The 22114-nt window shown below is 40.9% G+C and overlaps 1 protein-coding gene across 1 annotated transcript; it reads right to left on the reverse strand.

Moving 5' to 3' along the window:
• Positions 1–1968: 1968 nt before the first annotated feature.
• IFNGR1 (interferon gamma receptor 1) lies at positions 1969–21597 on the reverse strand. Its single transcript, XM_014268604.3, has 7 exons — positions 21404–21597; positions 14572–14686; positions 14001–14173; positions 12445–12590; positions 11614–11785; positions 10450–10565; positions 1969–4215 (listed from the first exon to the last, which is right to left on the reverse strand). Exons 1-7 carry the CDS (start codon positions 21489–21491, stop codon positions 3724–3726), a joined length of 1302 nt encoding a protein of 433 aa, XP_014124079.1. The 5' UTR covers positions 21492–21597; the 3' UTR covers positions 1969–3723.
• Between the last annotated feature and the right edge of the window lie 517 nt (positions 21598–22114).

A 22114-nucleotide genomic window follows, 5' to 3' on the forward strand; every position in this document is an offset into this window, starting at 1 on the left:
GTGCTGAGGAGCCAGGACAAGAGTAAAAATCAGCTGAAAAAGTTTGAAGTGGCAAAACCTTCTATGTGTGTCACACTGGATAGCTGATAGCCCTATAAAAGGCATTAATATTACATTATTTTTAATGTATAAATGTTAGGCACTTTCATATTCTGGATCAAGGTGCAATGTATGAATATTAAGCTCAAGCAAACTACTTAATCACAAGAATATTAATCAATTAAGCAAACTCAATTAGGTGAAAATGTATAGATAAATACTACCTGACAGGTTACAAATGACATTGCTCAAATATTTTGTGTAACAGAACTTGCAAAAGCAAAGCTAACCAGCTGTAGCTGAAAAGGCATTTCCATTCCCAAGAAGTCCTCACACTGCAAGCTGCTGGATTGCAGCCAGATTAGCACCATGACTTGCCCTACTCTTAGGCTTTCAATATCACTACTGGCACCTGCTAAAAACAGGACTGGTGGTAACAGAGCTTACTGACCCAGAAACACATCTTGTCTCACTGTGGCCTCACATTTTCAGCTAGTCAAAGCAAGTAAAAGAATCCTGTGCTTTGTGCACCCTTAAACTTCTTTATTTCACAATCAGAAAAGCTCTAAGCTGGCCTGAGCAATTTAAACATCTAAACTATCCCTGTGCCACTAGGTAAGTATGAAGCACACAGAAGACAGATTGCACAGATGGTGCTAGTTCAGTGGCTTCTATATTTACAGCTCAGAAATTTTGATTTAAAAGTATATTTAACCTTGTTTTATTTCAAGAGCAGATCTGTTGTATATATATGTGATATAGTACAAAGCACTCACACTGCTGTTATTGATTCTCAGCTTCTAAAATAACACCACCTTTCCAATACATGTGACTATCTGCCATGACAATTTTTTCCCCTATGTTATGATATATTTTTGAGTCATTTCTTATTGATCTTAACAATGATGTTCTTAATGATAGCCTAGCTCCTGGCTGGGTCCTTACTCACACACGACTTCATGGGATTTGAAAGATTCAGAAGAATGTACAATGTAGCTGCATTGCAGGGGCAAGAGACAAGAACCTGAGATAGTGACTTGGTTTTAAGATGTGTCTATCTGCATTCCTCTCCCATTGTGTCAGCAAAGGAAAATCTTCCAGAACAATGAAACACTTAGCTCACACAAAACTAAGATGCTAAGTCTTAGTTCTAACAGCAACAGGGTTTCCTGATGAACTGCTAAGAATGTAAACGTAGTTTTTAAAAAAAATAACATGCTTCTGACAGAATCTTGGGTTTGTGGCAGATACATCAAATCCAACAACTGCCAGAGCTAATTCCTGACCTCTTTTTTTGACAAAACTGACAGAAGGAAAACAAGCTACCAAGTGCAAGGTTAAATACTCTGAGCAGTTGCAAAGAAAATACTCAGCAAATTGTCTGGTCAGAAACTTGTTCCCAAAAACAAGACTAACTTTACAGTTTCTAATGTTCTCTTTATCCCTTCAGAGCCAAGTTTAACTTAAGCACTTCTCTGACATTTATGAATTCCTGAGGTATTTACTGCAATTCATATTCATCAATAAACCTCCAAACTCAGAAAGAAATTACATCAACTCCCATCTCTGCACAAGACACAGCTGCTCATCTACTTTGTAGACAGCCTGCTAGGAGCTTCAGTGATGAACAGCATCACTACCTGGAAAGTCAGTTTAACTGAAGTTTCAAGTGCAATTAATGCTGATTTTCAAAAAGCCTTCTCATAACACCAAAAGTGTTATTTTCTGTACCTCTGCCATGGTGGTACACACTAGTGCATCTGAGCAGTAAGTCACTAAGCACTGCCTTCTAGGAACACAACCCAGAACATGATATTGAAAAAGTTGCTAAGGGGTCTCATTATGTTTGAATATAATGCAGGACCAAATCACAGCCAGTTAACAATTACTAATTGGGCTTTCCATTACATCATAATTACAAAATTCACCTGCTTGATTTGGCTTTTCCTAAAATTATCAAAACCCTGGTAACCCATCTGTTATCCTTCCTCTGAAGTAGTGATGGGAAAAATAGCTATTGTCTTTAAATCTTTTGTACCATTGTGGTCAATATCTGATATAGACAAGAACAGAGGCACTCCTGAAACAGCTGTATAAACTAACTTCATCTTAACAATACTCATGTCACTGAGAAACGTAAGGACAGAAGTACGGTGACACTGGTTTCCCTTTAAAACCACCTGCTGTAACAGGCTAACAATTCTGACCATCCTATAGAAATGTCTTTTAAAACAAACCCACAATTTTGTGTAAATGGGTAATGTGTAAAACTTGTACCCGTAAAGTGTTCTTTTTTCCTGAACTAAACTTCATTAAAAATTGCTATAAATATTTCCTACAAATAGAAAATACCTATTGAATCTTGATTAAAGGGAAATAATTGGATTGCATGAATTTCAATATGAAAAAAAAATATAAAATTCTTATTACTCAGTTTTCAAAACTACAACTCTATGATACAAAATTCAGAAGGCTGTCAGATGAAAATAAAACTTACGAAGTACAACTTAATCACACTATTTTTCTGTCATATTGAGACATATTTTTAGAGGGTGATTTTACGTAGTTCCTGAGTTATGTTATTGAAACAGGGGAAATGGCAGTGATTTTCATCCTGCTAGAAAAAATACTTGGAAGGAGTTCCATTCACTTCTATTTAGAGAACATATTGTTCTAAAAATTAGGATGGAAGTGTCCCAGAAGAAACCAGGCTTTTGAATTTTGAGGACATTTTCTAAAGAATTTGTGCAACCACTCATTAGATATTTTTTTCTCAGTGATGATCAGTCAGCTTGCTAATACATTCTGCCAGAATGTGAGAGGGTTATTCACACCACTAGGTGATCCAAATGGGTGCTGCTGTACTGAAGTCAACAGCAAAGACTACAGATTCACAGAATTGTTAGAGTTGGGAGGAACCTCTGGAAATCCACCCTCCTGGCAAGGCAGGGTCACCCTGAGCAGCTGACACAGGAATGAGTTCAGGTGGGTGCTGAATGTCCTCAGAAAGGGAGACTCTGTGATCTCCTTGGGGAGCCCCTTCCAATGCTTTGGCACCCACCCTCAATGCAAAGAAGATCTTCCTCACGTTGAGGTGAACTTCTTGTGTTCTTAGTTTATGGCCATTACTTCTTACTTCTTTGACATGGAATCAAATTCTTAAGATACCCAGGAAGAGCTTATAGGCATAATCTTATTTAAAAGAAATAAGAGCACTTAATATAAAAATACTCTTCAAAAGAAGAAGATAAGCAAGAGGATACCTCCAGTAATAGTAAAAACTCTCAAATATTTCTTGCACATGTCTATCATAATCAAGTGAAGTATTTCCTAAGCATTATGTTCATTGAACTAATTTTGAACAAGATTTGAAGCAGAAGTGTATAATGGTAGAGATGCTGTTTTATAGTTGATGGTATGTTTTCTATAGAGTACTGTTAAAAAACACAGCTCTATTCCCAATAGGAAATAATGAGTTATATAATATATAAACGCATTTTAAAAAGTGGTTATTATGAAATTTCCCCACACATCTTATGCCATTTTCAGGTACTACTTTCAATTGTGCACTGATCAGAACAAGTACAACTTGTAGATGCTCACAATTTAACCCAGACTTTCCACAGGTTTTAGTAATGCTGTTCTTTCTGAGTTGTGGTAAAGCACTTCAGCACTTCATCCTGGCTACTCAGTTGGCCTGTAAGCATTCACAGGCTGCTCTTCACCAACATCTATCATCAGCATATCCAATGGAACATGAGGCTTGTCATAGCCAGAAAACTTGAAGCAGCTGCTTGGAACCACTGTTTGCTGTGTTTCTGTGGTAGCAATCTCTGACCCTGAAGACTTACTGCAAATATCCATTTGGCTACTGTTAGAAATGAAGTAACTCTCTTTTCCTCCACAATTCTGTTCATCAGCATCAAAAGAGACCTCCTCTGTGCTTTCCTGCACAGGCACCTCTTCTGCTTTGGCTGGTGCCTCTGGGGAAGGGACAGAAGATTCTCCATCACAGGAACTGACAGGACTAACAGTTTGTTCTTTTGGCTCTATCACCAGCAAGGTTACTTCACCATTCACTGGCAACTCCGAGTGGGCTGATATCACAGACATATACTTCCCCTCTGATCTTGGTCCCATTAGGGCACCCGTGTTCAGGTTTCTCATCACACTGACCTAAATGGGAAAAAAAAAACCAAACAACTTTGAGTTTGAAAGTTGGAAAAATATGTAAGTTGATAATAACAAATTTAACATCACTATTACCAATTCTAAAACAAAAATGCAAAATTAAAATCTGGCACAATCACTGGCCTATGTCCATGAGTTCAACTGTTCCAGTAACACTTGTATGCAAGATCTCAAAAATGCTTACTTTGGGCAAGCATATTTGCAAGGATCAAATCCATTTCATGTCACCCACTACCTTGTGAAGTTTCCAACATAGAGGAAAGCAGCAAAACAAAACCACAATGTAATACTCTTCAGCTGGGGAAACCTTTCATACTTTATAGCTAATGAGTGCAACTCAGTGCCTGTGATAATTTCTGGCACCTGTCCCAGCCAGGAGGGAAGTCAACAACACACCCAGTAACTGCTTCTATGCTGAAATCTCTCAGCTTACTTCACAGAGCCACTAAGCAGTCCCTCAATGCTGCAACAAACTTTCATGTTTCACTTTGAAATCCCTCCACAAGTTGATCGTATGAATTCTTTCAATGGCCAGGCCCCACCTTGTTTTAAACAATTACAGTATGCCTTCAGGCTGCTTAGATTCTTTAGATTTTTTTTTAATGTCTTTTCAAGAGTGCATACAAATGAAAAACAAAGTAGGGTAAATTTTTAGCTATTTGATGGTGTTCCCTAAAGATAGCAGAACACCTAGGGAGAAAGAGTTAATAGTGTCCTTTCATAAATTTTGTAATTCACTATGTATGTGTATCACACAATATCAAGTATTACAGATCCATTAATTTCTTAATGAAAATACACAATCATTTTTTTTTCAGATACTTTGTAAAAAATAATCTGCCTGAAAATTCTGATGGAGGCAAATTTGGAAGAAAGAGATGTGTACAGGAGAAGGAAAGACAAAGTAAAATAACATTAAGAAAAACTACAAACAGGCACAAAGAACCTCCCAGTCTGTACAAATGTAAGAACTGAGAGGGCCATCAAAACCAGATGATCCAATCTGACTTTGCTTTTCAAGAATCTTTGATTAAAAGGTTGTGAGACTGTAGCTTTACATTCCTACCTTCAGAGCACGCTGACTTCAACAGAACCTGCTTTCATCTCTCACTTCAGTCTGATTACCTTACCCCTCAGCAGCCCTGATACCTGTTGATGTTACTCTGTGGCTAAGGCTGGATCAATAAAAGCATCACAATTTAAGAAAACCAACCAGCCAAACACCACCACCACAAGTCAAGCAAACAGTCCCTGAAGAGCAGTTACTGGTCATCTAAGTCACCTTTACAAACAGCTGTGTGAACATCACTAAGGTGAGGCAATCCCCCAGGGAATTAAGGGTTGCCACTGGAAAGTGGATTCAGGTGGCTCCTGACACACTACAGCTAGCTGCCACTCAACCATCAGTGTCTCTGGATCTTCATTTTCTGTTATGGAAATAGAATACTATATAAAGAATATTCAGAGTAAATTTCCATGAGAATTCATGGAAACCACTCATTCATAAGAAGCAGATAAAAGTTAGTTGCAAGTAACAGATTACAATCAATATTGGGTAGATACTGAAAATGTTAAGAACACCATAAAGGATTAATACACTTTTTGAGAATCTCTTTATACAAGTATATTGGATATATACCCAGAATATTGGGTACTCATGCTATACAACACTGATCTTGAAGGAACCAGCATCTATAGTTTTTTGGGGTGGGAGTTAGCAAACATCTGACTCTAATAATCACACAGCAAGTGACAAGGGAATTCTCTGTGTAAGGTGGAATACTTGAGGAATGTGAATTACAAGAAAGTATTACAGAAACCATAGTCAAAAGCTGCATTTTCAGCTTTCCATCTCTCCCCATACCAGTACAGGCTAAACAGAAGTTAAAGACAAAACCCAGTGAGTTCTTGTTTCTGTCCTTTTAGGATTTTCACACAGCTTTAAAAAAATCACAATCCTAAAATGGGTTAAAGGATCACCTTGCATTCTACACAGGTCCAGCATTCACAGTGAGCACTGGCAATACTTTGAGACTGGGGATAAAACACATATTCTCTGAACAAGAACATCCAAGACTTCTCAGAAAGGAAACCCATTGTTCTCTTGACAAGTTTCTGACCAAGGCAAGATGGTACAAAGACACTCCTATTCCCATTCATGAAAGAAGGAAGCGATCAGAAGAAAAAAGTCCCATGTGTTTCCTGGTATCAAAGGTTTTCTAAAAGCCACTGAGTCATAACTACAAGACAACTTAGCAACTCATGCAGTTGTTTCTAGCTTCAAAGATAAGAATCAGTTTATTACAGTAACTGAATGCTTATTACAGTAACATTCAAAAGATCTTATGCAACAAGGGTAATTATGATACGGTTGCTATTTGAAGAAAATTATTTACTATAGGTGAGTTAATATTTTTCTTTTATTCACATTACCTAGCAAACTGACAGCCAGTGATGGGTATCAGCAGCATTTCCTGGCATGTGCAGGTACTCACATAACTTCCCGTCTCCAATAACAGGACCTGAGCTTTCAGGGCTTTCACCGTCTCAACAGACTACTGAGACACACTGCTGAAAGGCAGGCTCAAGGACACAGATAAATAACACATCCCAAGGAATCCATAACAGCTAAGGTAATTACTAATTCTTTCTTAACTTCCTTGTCTAATGATGTGCCCACCTATGAGTTCCAAGTAATTTTCAGGTGGACATTTAACGAAGGAGAATTTAAGAACTCCATTACAAATCTTATTAGGATGATGGCAAAAATCTTTGTGGTCTTTGCATGGTTCCACAAAACATGAATGCTATGTAACTTTATAAAGAGAAGACTATGTTACTGCCCCCCTATAGATGCTCACAGGGGAAAAAAAAGTTTTCACTAAAGCAATGAAGCAGCTTCTGTCTTCTAACATGACAATTATTTGTGGCCAGTGTCAGTCAATATTTACAGGAACAATAAGTTTCTCCACATCAAAAATGTATGTTGTATAACCAAAGAACAAAGCCTTGTCATTCCTGTCAGAACCAGAAAAACCACCAGCAGAAAACAGAAAAGAAGGTTTAAGTAAGACTCAACTTTCACTTTTCTCTTGAGAGTAAATGTTTTCTACTCCCAAAAATATCTGCCACCATTCAAATACAAAAGACACTGAAGAAAAAGGGAAGTTAAAGCAGAGAGAGATGCCCACAGCACGTCAGAAAATTATGGTTAGGGTCCTTTAAAAGTAGGTATGCCCTTATCATAAATCTTAGAACAAAAAGCTAGTATAGTAACAGCTACAGGACAAATTGCAATGGGTGACAATGGGTGGAAAGAGACAGCTTCCTGCAATACTTTTTATGAGATAAATAAAAGGGAGTTTTAACTACAGCTGAACTGCTGAAAGATCAGATTCCCTTGATCCAGGTAGAAGACTAACATGACATCTTGTAAAGGAATCTGTCCCACTTCACATATGCATAGCTCTGGTAGGATCCTACTGTTTATCACGACATTTAAACACTTAAACAAACATGTTTTCTGATGAAGACAATCAATCATTGCCTGTATCAAATGACAGCTGCACTGTGGAAGTAGGACCAAGACATGACTGATAAGCAATTCCTGGGAGTCACAAACAGCATAAAAAATACAGTATAAAAGCTCTGGAGCTCTAACTGGCAATGGAATTTTTTTTCTTTTCTCTGACTATGTAAGACTTGCAAAGGTAGCTGCTCGATGGTTACTCTTTCTCATTTTCCCTTCTGTTGGAAAACTCCAAATTGCTGGAAGTCACTCAAATGATGTTTTAGCATCTACTTAAAGGTGCCAGGAAGGAGATCACAGAAAATTAGCAGTCCTAAGGTAGGAAATCTTGCACAGCCCTTTAACAGATGGAAGAACTCCCTAGATGTTTTATTTTCAGACAAGCTCAGGAAAGGCACAATGATGATAACCTGTACAGAAAGAAATGCCTAGCACATATTCAAAGGTCAGTAACAGGCTCCAAGTGCCATTAGGCCTATAAAGATAATGTCATATAATTAAACTTATAATTCATATTAATTAAATTATTTGCTCATTACTTCAAATGATTAACCATAAAATAATTATGCTTGTTATTAATTGCTCATTTTACAATCCCACAGTATTCACATCACCTATACTGAAACTACCTCTATGAGCTCTACAACTTATATTCGTCATTAGAGTCTTCATTGGAAATGGACAGAAATACAGAATACCCTGTTTTGGAAGGAACCAACAAGAATTGGTGGCTAGTTCTTGACTCCAGCCAGGGCAACCTAAGAGTTAAACCACACATCTCAGAGCATGGGCCAAATGCTTCTTGAATAGTATTTGGACAGTGACCACTTCCCAGGGGAGCTGTCTCAGTGCCTGATCACCTAGCTAACAATATTTATAAACAGTTAAAGGCTTTATTCAGCTCCTTAGCAATAAAATGTGATGTAGCATGTGAATCATACTGTGATAGTGGAACCTAGGAACCACAAAGTAACATCTAGCCCAGTAAAACGACAATATGGGCACACACGAGTTTCTGCAAGGTGAACTCAATGAAGTTGGACCATGCATCAGGAGGCTCACAGGTGTTAAGGAGCACACATTCTATTTGTGATATTCTGCTTCCTAATCCTTTAAATCAGATATCACAGTGCTACTGGAAACTCAAAATAAGAATGGATCCGTTGAGTACAGCACTGGATCCATTGATCACAGCACTGTAATCCTGCATGAGCCATCTTTTGCTCATGAATGGCCTTTACAGAAATTACTGTTGCATGTACATAGGACACAAAGTTACATATTCAAAGAACACCCTGGTGTGAACGTGCCAAAAAAAGTCTCCAGTGTTTGCTTTGATATTGGGGCCTAGCTGGAGATGTCAGAGAGGTTTCCCTCATCTGATTTTTTAAAGCCTACAGTGTGAATGGCTACCTCCAAACTATTCCCCTGGCTTCATCACAATCAGTACAAACAGGAATTTTAGAAAGCATTTTGTCTGACCAGAAGTGCATATAATTTCAGAACAAGATGAATCATCTTGACCTGCACAAGCTGGTGGACTAGATCACCGCTTTACTACAAAGGAACCACCTCTGGCTTGGCATCTCCACTTAGAGCAATCTCGCCTCCTGATATTCTATTCCAAAGAACACAAATTCCAGAGGAATCTTGGGCATTCACTATGGAGATGTCATTTTAAAGGGTTTTGAAACTGAACACCAGACAATGGAATCGAACATTATTGTCTACTCTCTATAAATGAGACTTCCTCCATCCATTGAGAAGATATCCTTGCTGTGATTTCTGTTTACTACTCTGTTTACTGCCTCAGGTGGCAGCTCTTTGAAGTTGTGGTAGTTCATGTTGTGACTAACATGACACCAGGAGAACATTACAACAGTAGTTCTCAGATAGCCACTCTGGCCTGACATGAAACCAAGGAGTGCTGCTGCTCTTTAAGGAACATCCACTCTGTTTCCTAAGGATGGCTACAGGAAGGTTTTTAAATAGAGCAGCTGTTGACTTCTCTTCCCTGTGACTGCTCAGCGTGAGAACAGACTTCCCCATGTCCTTCTTCCCTCTTCCTACAGAGCTATTACTCCCTCCCCTTACTCTGCACATTACTAAGAATATTGTAGCAATTAGCAGAATTGCCAATACTACCATTTAATGGAGGAATCTCACAGCTCCTGCGACAGGACAAAGGGAAATGGGCACAAACTGAATTTTTTCTGAATGTAAGAAAAACTGTGAGGGTGGTTTAACATTGGAATAGATTTCCCACAGGAGCTGTAGGGTCCCCTTCTTTGCAGGTATTCAAAAGCCATCTGGATATGCTCATGGCTAACCTGCTGCTGCGCTTGAGCAAGAGGCTCTGGGTAGATGACCTCAAAAAGAGTCTTCTCAAATCAGTGATTCTGTGGCTTTGTGTCTCTGCTACTAGAGTGAACACAAACCTGCCTAGGTATGCACACATGGAGATTTTAAGAACCAAGTTTTGAAACTAGACCAACTACTGCTGCTTCAGTTAAAGAGAGACTGAAGTCTAGCCCTAAAAAACTAAGAGGCATCTGGTTGCAAAGGCTATCAGAATATTAGACTGGCATAAATTCTAAATATCTATGAGACCATGGTAAAAAAGCCAAAAAAAACCCCAATCAAAGAAACTCAAGAGATTGGCATAAACATACAGTAGTTACAGAACTTACCAAAGACTTAGGCAGCTGTATGTTGTTTTTCCTTAGTTTCTTGCAGCCACAATATACTGTCGGTATTACCGTCAAGATCCCAATAACAACACACAGAATGATGATATCATGTGTACCTAAGAAGTTAAAGCAAAATCTACTAAGAATTTTGGAAAAACAAGCCTCTGCTGTATTATTTAGAATAATTTCAGAAATTTTAATAGCTCAGAGTGCTTAGCTGTTATGTGTGAATTTTTAAATCTACTATCTTTTTTCACTCAGAAAAACTTAATCCATAAGACTTTTATGGAGTAAATAAAAACTAGAATGACAGAAGCTTTTCAGATTATATAAACATAATCACATTTTTATAGAAACAAATGATTTTTGCAATTAATTTTTTGTTCCTTAGAGAAGACAGACGGAGATAATGAGATTTGTACACCTCCTATGTGATAGCATATTAACTGACATAACTACACAGAGTTTATGTACAATAAAAGTAAATTATTTTATCTTCCAAAACACAGAATTGTTAATTACTACAGTAGGACTCCACTAGCCTGATTCTCCTTAATGCCCTCCCTCATCCAGCTGCTCCTGTGTGTTCAAGAAAACTGCTTCTATCTATTTTATCTCTTTGCTGAAATTACAGACCATGAAGAAGTACAACCACAATGCCTGTAAGATGTTTAGAGATAAAAATTTGGGTCACTATTTGCTTTTCGTTCTCTTTAATTAAGAAAAAGACCGTAATATCTTAATTTCATGACCATAAGTTTATCGTTGCTTCCAGTTAAAAGTATATACGCATTACCCTCAATGATGAGGCTGAGCAAAAAGCCAGCTGCTAGAACAGACAATGCCTATGAAAACCATATAGCTCAGTGAATGATCCATTTGTGAATTTTTAATTACACCAGTGTTCATGTGCAACAGAAGTAGGTTTTGTAATATCAACACAGGAAAAACACCCCCCAAAAAATTCAGGGTTACTTGAAAATAATATACATAATAATAATGATTTGTAAAGGGCAGAACTGTCAAAGTGCATTTGGAAAAGACTGACTAAGCTTTCCCTATTTTTTCTATTCTCCCAAAGGCACCTCAAGCATCAAACACTTGCTAGAACAGATCTGTCTTCAGATTCAGTATGTTCTTAATATAGCATTTGAATCCTCTTACTCAGTGTCTGCCTGAGAGGAACAGGAGTGCAAATTTCCTCTGATGGAGTGCCAAATATCAGAAAATCAAAATTTGCTTTTGCTGAAACACAGTAAGTGGAACTTTCTGGAAGGATTGGAATTTTGAGGCTACACTTATGCATTGTACAGTTGTCATCTTCGAACTCTTCAGTCTGAAAAAAGAATGGAAGACATGTTATATCATTTGACTCACTAGAACAATGTTACAGCACCTTCCACTACTTCCAAAAATGTTACAACACTATTAGATGTGTTTCCCACGTCACTCATATACCTTGCAAAAGCTGTGTGACCACAGTACTGGCTACCTTAAGATGTTATATTTGATCATAGTATTTTCCAGCTAAAATTTCTGCTGTTTATAGTAGATATTCACAGTTATAAAACTTTCACTGGATGCATATGAAAAGCTAACTGTAAGTGAACACACCTGTCGTAATTTTCCTCGCCTTCACCCTCCATGATTGCTAAATAAACTGGTATAAATACCTTGAAAGGCAATTTTCTTAAAGGAAATGTCTCTTTAGACAAATGAGAGGGGCACAAGTTAAGTTACAAATATTTGCATGTATGCAGACACAGCAGCATGTGATCCAGTAACACCTATCTTGTGTACAGTTAATGTAATAATCTAATTTTTGTAGTAAGCACTCATTTGGACATCTAAAATACAGACCTTTGGCTCACATATCTCACTGTAATGGGCTCAGCATTTTAGGTGTTCAACTACCTATTAGTTCCATGTGTCATTTGTATAGACATTTAAGGTAAACAAGTGTTTTGAATTTTAACTGTTATTTCTGGAACCTACCTCATTTTTACTATTCCGAACAGTCACCAAGTAGCCAAGAGACGAATAAATGTCAATACAAGAAAGAGGGAATACAGGATGGTGAATATCAACCACGATTTCATCACCATGTCTTGAGATGTTCAGTTTTGGCGGTCCTATTTTTCCTGCAACACATTGCACCATTGCTATTAGGCCAAAACTTTTAACATAAAATACAGTATTTATTGTTAGCTTTCCAAAATTCATCAGAGATTTGAAAAGAATTACATCTTTATTTCCATGCTGTGAATATTGCATAGCTGTGGTAAGACCTCTCTGTTGCTTAGAAGTAATGGAGGCATTTGGATACATAAACTAATCAGCTTCTAAAATGGAAACAGATTGTGCATGATGAATTTCACTGTTAAGCAATTTCACTTTCCAACACAGATAAGATCATAAAAATTCAGCTGACAACAGAAAAAACTTACAGCAATTAAACATATACATGAATGAGAACCAAACACAAGATCCTGCTGACTAGACCCCACCATCAATCACCTCAGTTAAAAACAATACTACACTGAAACAAAGGCTATATGAAAAGCTAAACAAATCTCACCATGAGCATCCAAAGTTTCCAAACTTTGGATTTCCCATGGCAATGGCCTATGTGAATTTTTGCGTCTAATGGTCTGACTGAACACAAGTTTCTTGTTCAATGGGAAAAGGATTTTGTCTCTTTTCTCCATACATGGCTACCAGTTTTCTGGAAACTGTCACACTGAGCATTACTACCATGACTTGTGTCCTTTTGTCAAACTATAGAAACCAGACACTATTTCAAGCAATAGGACTCAAGTGCGAATGGAATCACAGCAGAAAGCAAAGAGGGACTCCACTCCTTCAGCTCCAGCAATGCAGAAATCCAGCTCTGGTTAAAGCATAGCCCAAGTCAGATAGAACCTCATGGGCCAGCTTCTCCCTGGAAGCTGTATGTTGGGAACAGTGCAAGCATGGTAAGAAGTCTCTCGGTCCTTCCTGACTGTTGCATTTCCTTTGCACTGCACATGTAGTGCCAGGGCCTGCCACATTGGACTGTAGACACAAAATTTACTTTTACAGTACTGATGTTGAAGTCTGATTTTTTCCAAAGCAGCCTGAAGGATTTACACGACAAACTAGTTACTTAGTTATCCAGTTACAGCTTTTAGTATTTCCTAGACACCTGAAGCTATCAGTACATGGCATTCTAGTGTCAAGCAATAAATGGCTACTTCAGTGATGCCTAAAGATCCATGTTGTCTGGTGACAGCTTCCTGCCCTAAACTGGTGTCTGGAACATGGGAAGGATTCAGAGTGCACCATCAGCATCATCTTCTTGCCTTTAGACATTTTGAAACCTACTCAGACACTCAGTAAGAGCTAGCAAGCACCATGAAGTTCCTACTAAGCAATCATCATGCTTCCTTTCATCCTGAACTCCTGGCTTTAAGGTATTCCCAAATGCAACGCAGTAACAGAGCAAAAGGAATAATTACTAATTCCCTAAATTTTTGGAAAAAATTACAAGGTTTAGTGTAGATACAACTTACCATGCTTTTGCAAAATAAACTCATTTGTCTCAACATATTCAGACTGTTCTGACCCAACAACAGCTTTAACTTTCAGCCAATGAGATGAATAAGGTTCACATATTTCCTCTGAGACATCACAAAAATGAGCTGAAGTGTTCACACAGGTTGAGACCTCCTTATATTCACCTAAACTGTAAAACAGAGCAAGTAATAATTAATACAATTTCAACAATTCTGTAAAATACACTGCCTGTAACAAAAAAACTGTGAGGGTGGCCAGGACCTGTGAGGGCACAAATTGCCCAGGGAGGTTGTGGAGTCTCCTCCCCCAGGGATATTCAAAGGCCAACTGGACATAATCATGGATGACCTGCTCAAGCAAGGGCTTTGGACCAGATGACCTCCAGAGATGCCTGCCAACCTCAACCATTCTATAACTTGACAAATTTTGCCTTAATTTACGCTTAAGCAACCTTCATCCTACATGGCTTTACCACACAGAAACAAGAGAATTTACCATGGACTGACTATTTTTATGTGCTTCTAGAGAATATCAGGTATAGGAAATAATGAAATAGTAAGAACTTACTTGTAAGGCTTGATTTCCACAATAAAATGAGGAGTTTCAGAAATAGGTGGGTACTGCCAATGCAAAACTGTTTTGAAATTTTCAGATGTTACTACAACTCCTGTTGGTGAAGGCACTAGAATGAAGAGAACAATTGCACTTTGATAAACAGACCTTTCAAACACAAGAATGTACTTCTAAATTATTTGGAAAAAGCAACATGGTAGACATGAACTTCATAAATACTTCCCCCAAATGAGCTTGTCTGTCAGCAGTAAAAACACCTACGAGCCCTGTAAGCTAATTAATACTCACCTCTCCTGCACAGACAGCTTTTGTCCTCCTTGCAACATCAGATCAACCATGCCCACTGAAAGCAAGTCCCTCAGACAGCCTGTATCAAGTCCATAAGCAGTGATGATTATACCCCTGTGTTGGTCTTTTACAAATATAACAGCAAGACAGGTTCTAACACTCAAGTTAGAGATTACCCCAGTTCTTGTAGATTTCTCTTGCTGTTCAGAAATTGAATTGGAATGGATGGGCTGGGAGATGGTACCAGAGCTGGAGTATCAAGGCCAAAATACAACAGGCCTCCTAGGGTAAGCCTGGATTCCCTATGACTTTCTAACTGATACCTCTATCACTCCAACAGTCTTTCCAGTAAGCTGCGATGCCCCAAATAAACTACAAACATTTGTAAGGAATTTGAACACTGAAGCTATAAAGTAGTTCCATTTGAAGGAATGCATCTGAAGCATACTTTAGCAAACAACATCAGAGGTAATGTAGTAAAGCAATCCAAAAATAAAAAGCAACACTGACAGTTTCCCATATGCAGCAAGTATCTGTTTCAAGCAGCAACCTCAAGAGGGCCATCAAGGGAGCAGCTGCAGGGGAAGGAATATTACAGGATCCTGTAAATGTTGAAGGCTGCCACATGACACTCAGGAAGAGAAGAGAAATTAAGGTCACCCAACTGAATTTAACTGTTTCAACTCAGCTTCTCGATGTCTGGTTTGGCACCCCTAGTATTCTAAATGTGGCTTTTACAAAATGCTGAGGGAACTCATATTAGACCTGCTCTTGTTCACAAAGCAAGTACTACAACTTCACTCTGTGATATATATTTAGGGAAAGTAAATAATTTTCACATCCTGAGAACAAGACCACAAATATAACACATTACTGAAAGCGATACATAGAAGCTGAGATATGCTATTGACAACCACAAAGGTTTGATTTAATATAGGTCATTCTGCAAGCAATACTGTGGTTTGTTTTAATAAGAGTGGTATTTCAGCTATTGGAAGAAGAGGAACATAATCATCAAATTCACAACCACAAGAAAAAAAAAGGTGACAAGTTGACAGAAAAGGTGTCAAGCACACAGACAGGCGAAAGCACATACACATTACTTCAAATATGCACTTTTAAGCCAGTGCAGCTAGCCTTACAAAATTTTAACTTTTGTGCACTGTTACACAAAAACACCTGCTTAACACAAGGCGTTGACTCCAGAGCACTGAAGGAGGTAGCAAATGTTACAGTAGGACCCCTCCACGATCTACCTAAGGCTTGGGGAGGTCCCTGGTGACTAGTAGCTAGCAATGCACTGCCTAAAGCAAAACTTAATTCAATGAACTGGACCTTTCCAAGATGTAAAAATGCGACAGCCTTCAAAGCCTGATACTTGCATCTTGTGCAAGACTGAAATTCCTTCCCTCATTCTGGCATTACTGTACACACAGAGCGATTTGTCACCACTGCTTACACAAGCAGTGCAATAATGCTTACACAAGCAGTGCAGTAATGCACTTCACTGCTTACACAGTTGAAGTGCAATAATGCACGTAACAAAACAGGGCCTGATGAAACCACAACACAGAGTTTATGGTACAGCTATCTGAGACAACAGCAGCCCTAACAGCCATAAAAGTTCATTCAAGTCATATGTGACTTTTAAACATCATTTATGCACTGAAACACAGACTGAAAGCACAAACTGAAAGCTTGAAAAGACAAACTGTGGAAAAAATAACAAGTAAAAGTGTATTTTCAAAGTTTGCTCCTTTCATTTGTTTCTAACGGAAATCCAAAAATCTTTATATTCCCAAAGTGACACATCATAGGCTTATAAGCCACTTTAACAGGCCAAGGAGGACAACAGTTTGAACTTTGCCACAGTCACGGTTAACCTATCATTTAAAGACCTACAACTGCAATAGTACCCAGTCAGTCCCTTCTGGGCCCCTGACTGGGAGAAGCGTGCCTTCCCAGTGCCAGCCCTGTACTCTACCTACAGTTGAGTGTCAGCTCACAGATTCACAGAATATTCTGAGTTGGAAGGGACCCACAAGGACCACTGAATCTAAATCTTATGTAAGTGGCCCATAGGGGGACCTGAGCTCACATATCCACTTAAACTGCAGCCAGAAAGGGTAGGAGCTCCGAGGACTTCACAAATGCAAAAAAGTCACTCTCCATAGCTTTTGCCACCCATGAAAATGAAGAAAACGGAAAAAAGATCATATACATATGCATTACCTTTAAATGCTTCTGCAGTACTCTGCAGCCATATGCACTATAAAAAAACCCAAACAGAAAAAAGGTGGCAAAAAGGCAACCAATACTCTGAAAGATGGATTCAGAAGGCAGCAAGTCAATGCTAAGGATGAAAATAATACAAAAAAAAGAATTTCATCTATTTCTGAAGGCTGCATTTCCTTTTTTCTTTTTTTTTTGTGCTCCCCTTGGGATTCAAAGGGTTTGAGATAACAGACTTGACTGGGATGTACTAGACTGAATTTACAACTAAGTGCTGTTTAGCTCCTGTGGCTTGCCCTGAGGCTCGCTTTCCTGACTGTATATTCCTTTCCTGAGTGTATATTTGAGTCCAGTGCACCTTGCTCACTGCTCGCAGTACCGCTTATCACCACCCGTAGTGTGTCCGGGAACATTCCAGTAACAGCCATGGTGATACACGGGGACTGGCAAGAGGCCAGGGTATTGCTGCTTTCTTTGTTTTATCACACTCAGTAGAGAAAGTGGGGGGAAGAAGCTGGAAACATGGTTGGAGAGATGGTGTTTGTCTTCCCAAGTAACCCTTACCTGTGATGGGGCCCTGCTCTCCTGGAAACAGCTGAGCACCTGCCTGCCCATGGGAAGCAGTGGATGAATTCCTTGCTTTGTTTATGTGCAGAGCTTTTGCTTTCCCTGTTAAACTGTCTTTATATCAATCCATGAGTTCTCCAGCTTTTACCCTTCTATCCTCTCCCCAGTCCTGCTGGTAACAGAGCAAACAAACCTAGGGTTTTGTTAAACCTTGACAAAACAGTCCTCCTAATTATTTATATCCTCACTTCAATCTGTTCTAAATAAAAAAAAAAAATGGCCTGCACTAAAAGCAGAGTGCAGCCATCTCCATCTGGGGGCTAGAGGAGAGTTAGGAGCACTGCCCAGCACTACAGCTCCAAAACTGGCAGGAAGAGGTCAGTGCTCGCCACAGGCGGCAGGAGCACCAAGCACGTGCCTTGGGGAGGAACGGGAAGTGTCTGTCAGAGCAGCGGCTCTGCCTTCTGCCACCTCCCCTTCGAGGCAGCACAGCTGGGTTAGCACAGCCCCCTCTGCGCCCTCTGCCAGGCCGGGCACTGAACACGTCCTGCTCCTGTCAGACTGCTGGAGGGAACCTGCCTGTTGGCTGTGCTTGGTTGGGAGCCTGGCAAGCACCCAGGAGCAAGGTAATGAAGAAATTTTGTACCTGCTAGCTGACTCTGGCTTTCTTTTAAGAGGCAGCAGCCACGAGGTGTATGTGAAAATGCTTGCATGTGTTTGCCTTGGACAACTTTCATTTATTCCTCCAAAAGTAACCCAGGACATGCATTTCTCTTGTAATGCCACTCCCATACCTGAGTGGTACTTCCTTAAAAAATTTACTGAAAACAAGCTTAAATTAATGTTTGTAAAACAATTTATGCAGAAGGTTCTACCAGAAGTTCTCGAAAGACCTCAAAGCCACAAAGGAATTGGTTTACAAATTAAATGAGTACCATGATGCGTAAAATTCAAAGCTAATGATTTTTTAAATAATTACTGGAATGAACTCAAGTATCGTGGATAAACATTATACATAGTAGACAGAGCATTTTTACAGTTTCTATTTACAACAGAATTTTATTTTCTAAGGGCTCAGAGGTTTGACACTGTTCTATGGAGTTTTTAAAATCATTGTTTACAATAAAAATCTCCACAAGGTTGTAAGCTGTACTAAAAGGAGAGGCAGACTGAGATCATCATCTTGAGAAAAACCACAGCAAGTTGCACAAGATGGACACTTAAAAAAACAGATGAAATAATACAAGCTAAATATTGTTTTATCTATTTTATGAGGGTCCATCCCTTTTGCTATAGCTGTAAAGTGTTGTAATAGATGATATCTAAATACAGCACTTTCTACCATCTAATTTGCTTTTGTTTACAGCTTGACAGTAAATTGATATGAATGTCAGTAATCTGAATCATAAAAAACAACAAGGCCACCATGATTATCACACACAACAGGAAGTCAGCTGCCTGAATGAACTACACACATCCTTGGAAATGTGGCTTACAATGTGCAGGAAGCACCTGAACTGCTGCCATAGCCTCTAAATCTTCTTCACCTCTAAATCTTCTTCACCACGGACCTTGTCCTCCAGGATACTAGACTGAGAGCTCCTATCAACAAGTGCCCAGCTCCAGCATGGAGTCAGAGGCCTATCAATGCAGGCACACAGGGCACCCAGCTGCAGGAAATGCAGGTGTTCCAACTGCTGCTGGGTTAGCTGGCCTTGTTCCTTTTCTAAGAAAACAGTGTCCTACAACGGAAGGTGAAGATGACTGAACATTTCCTCATTACACACTCAGCCTTAATATATGTATTACACTACTGGCACTTTGAAAGCCCTGTAAGATTTAAGGGGAAAAAAAATAATCATACAACTGTTGCCACGGAAATTCTGGGCTCCTCAGTACAGGAGACATGGAGCCCGTGGAGCAGGTTCAGCAGAGAGCTACAAACTGATCAAGGAATTGGGGCACCTCCATTATGAGGAAAGGCTGAGGGAGCTGGGCCTGTTTCATTAAGAGATAAACAAGAGGGGACTCCATCAATATCCACAAGTATCTGAAGCAGGAGTGAAAGGAGAGAGTGTCTCACTGATGCCAACAGAACAAGAGGCAACGGGCAGAAACTAATGCACAGAAACCTCCACCTGAATATGAGGCAGAACTTCCTTACTATGTGAGTAAGGAAGCACTGGAATAGATTGCCCAGAAAAGCTGTGGAGTCTCCCTTACTGGAAATACTCAAGAGGGAGATGCTATCATGGATGGTATCCTATGCCATGTGCCCTGGGAGGACCATGATGGAGCAGGAAAAGGCTGGACCACATGACCCATTGGGCTCACTTCCAACCTGACCCATTCTGCTATCCTATATGTGACAGCATCATAAACATGGTTCAGACTTCTCTTTCTACCTTAATTCTTCCCCTGTAGTTCAGCACATCTGCTTGCATCAATATTATAACAAAGTAAGTTATTAGTAATTACAAATAAAACCATGCTATACCATAGCACTACTCTCTGTGTTTACAGAGATAACTGTCGTGCTGGACTAGGCTGGATTATAGCAGGTTTGTTTGACAAGCGATTTACTGGTATTGTGCTTTTTACCCTAAAAATGTTTAATACAATGTAGAAGTGGCATATTTTACTAGCAATTAAAGCGTGCCCTTAAAAAGAGACTAAGTCAGAGCAAACAAGACAATATTTAACATATCGAGCTATCTTACTGATCCAATGGAGGAAAAAGATAGTATACCTGCAAAGTTCAGCAGTCATAATCAGACACCAAGTCAAATGAAGTGGATATTCAAAATGCAAACTATTAAGGGACAATAATGAAGGCAGATTATTATTTTTAGCACCACCAGTCCATATCAGAAAAAGCTAAGCAGACTTCCAAAGCATGGTGTGGCCCATGCTCAGGGGCAACCAAGTTCAGTCACTTCACCAGGGCATGGATCTGAACTCCAAGAAATCTCCATTTGCAGAATCCAAGCAACCTGGGCACACAGCCAGCTCTCAGCAGTCTCAATAAAAACTAAATGCACGTTCCCTTTCGACTACTAGACAGCAACCTCTGTTTTTAATTAACTTTTACAGTTTAAAATGAAACTACTAACCCCATTTTTTCCGTAATTTACTTGCCGGGCAAACAGAGAGAACACTGCTCTCCGGTGGCAAGCCATCCCTCCCCAGGAGCGCTTGGCCAACATGTGCGTGTCCCAGGCCGCGACTCCGATACCTTCTTTACACTCCCCAGCCCTGTGCTCCCCATTTTCGACCCGAATTTCCCAGTTTCTCTACTCTGTACACGTGAAGCCATAAAGTACAGCGGAGCAGGCCGGTCCGACGCACACGCCGCTCCAGCTGGGCGAGCCAAAATGCGCGAACAGCCGAGACAAGGCTGATGTCACCAGCGCACCGCCAGACGGCCTCCGGGGCCAGCCTGAGCCGCGCACCTACCGAGCTCGGCCGGGCCCCTCGGCAGGAGCACGGCACAGCCCCGGGCAGCGGGGGCTCCTCCCGCCGCCGCCGCCGCCCGCCCGCACCGCCCCGACGGCTCCCTGCGCCCGCAGCGGCCGGCGGCAGCGACGCGGGGCCGGCGGCTCCACCGGCGGCGCTCGGTCCGGAGGGTGCCAGGGCACGGCCGGTGCCGGTGCCGCCGCCCCGCAGGCGACACGTGCCGCCCATCAGCCGGTCGGCCTGCCCGGGCCGCCCCATCTCCCCGTCCCGCCCCGCCCGTTACCTGCGGGCGGCTGCTCCCCTTGGGAAGCCGCGCTCCGGCGGGGCGCCAGCAGCGCCGCTACAGCCAGGAGGGACAGCGGCACCCGCATGGCGCCCGGCGGGGACCGAGCGGAGGCCGCCGCCCCGCACACAGAGCCCCGCGGCGCTCCCACGCCTGCTCCCGCCCCGCTCCGCTGCGGCGCCTGCGCCGAGCAGGAAGGGGCGGGATGCCCGGCAGTGATAGTGCGGGGGCGGGCGGCGGCCTGGAGGTCACAGCCGGGCAGCGGCCGGGGGGCGCCGGGGGAAGGGGAGGAGGGGACCCGGGGACGCCACGGAAGCGTGCGTTGGCGGCTGCGGCGGCCCCGGCCCCGGCCCCGGCAATGAGGAAGATGTTGTGCTCCGATAGGCCTTTGCTGGCTTTGTCAATGCTCTGTTTGAAGTGCTCCTGCTGGGCCATACCTGCCAGCCCCAGCCGCCTGGAAAGCACCGTCCAGTTCGACATGTTGCAGCTTGTGCTCGCTCCCCGTTTCTTAAAAAACACGAGATGTTCACTCTGCAGAGTGTTCCAGAAACAGCACACTGAACTCATACACGTAGAGGAATCCTAACTTACACTGGCAGGCTTTATTTTTTCTTGGAAATAACCTAAATGTATGTGCAAAACATTGAAGTTTGCTGAGCGAGATGCAGACTGCAGTTTTTGCCATCTTGCTGTTCCTGTGTATCCCATCCA

The sequence above is a fragment of the Zonotrichia albicollis genome, chromosome 3 (genome assembly GCF_047830755.1).
Source record: "Zonotrichia albicollis isolate bZonAlb1 chromosome 3, bZonAlb1.hap1, whole genome shotgun sequence".
NCBI lineage: Eukaryota > Metazoa > Chordata > Aves > Passeriformes > Passerellidae > Zonotrichia > Zonotrichia albicollis.

Bases quoted from the DNA above. Each gene is read 5' to 3' on its own strand.
- IFNGR1 (XM_014268604.3), bottom strand. From the start codon at position 21,491: ATGCGGGTGCCGCTGTCCCTCCTGGCTGTAGCGGCGCTGCTGGCGCCC. The intron at 14,687-21,403 runs GTAACGGGCGGG...TCTTCATTCTAG, and splicing joins AGGGGAGCAGCCGCCCGCAG to TGCCTTCACCAACAGGAGTT. The intron at 11,786-12,444 runs GTAGGTTCCAGA...TTCTTTTTTCAG, and splicing joins TTCGGAATAGTAAAAATGAG to ACTGAAGAGTTCGAAGATGA.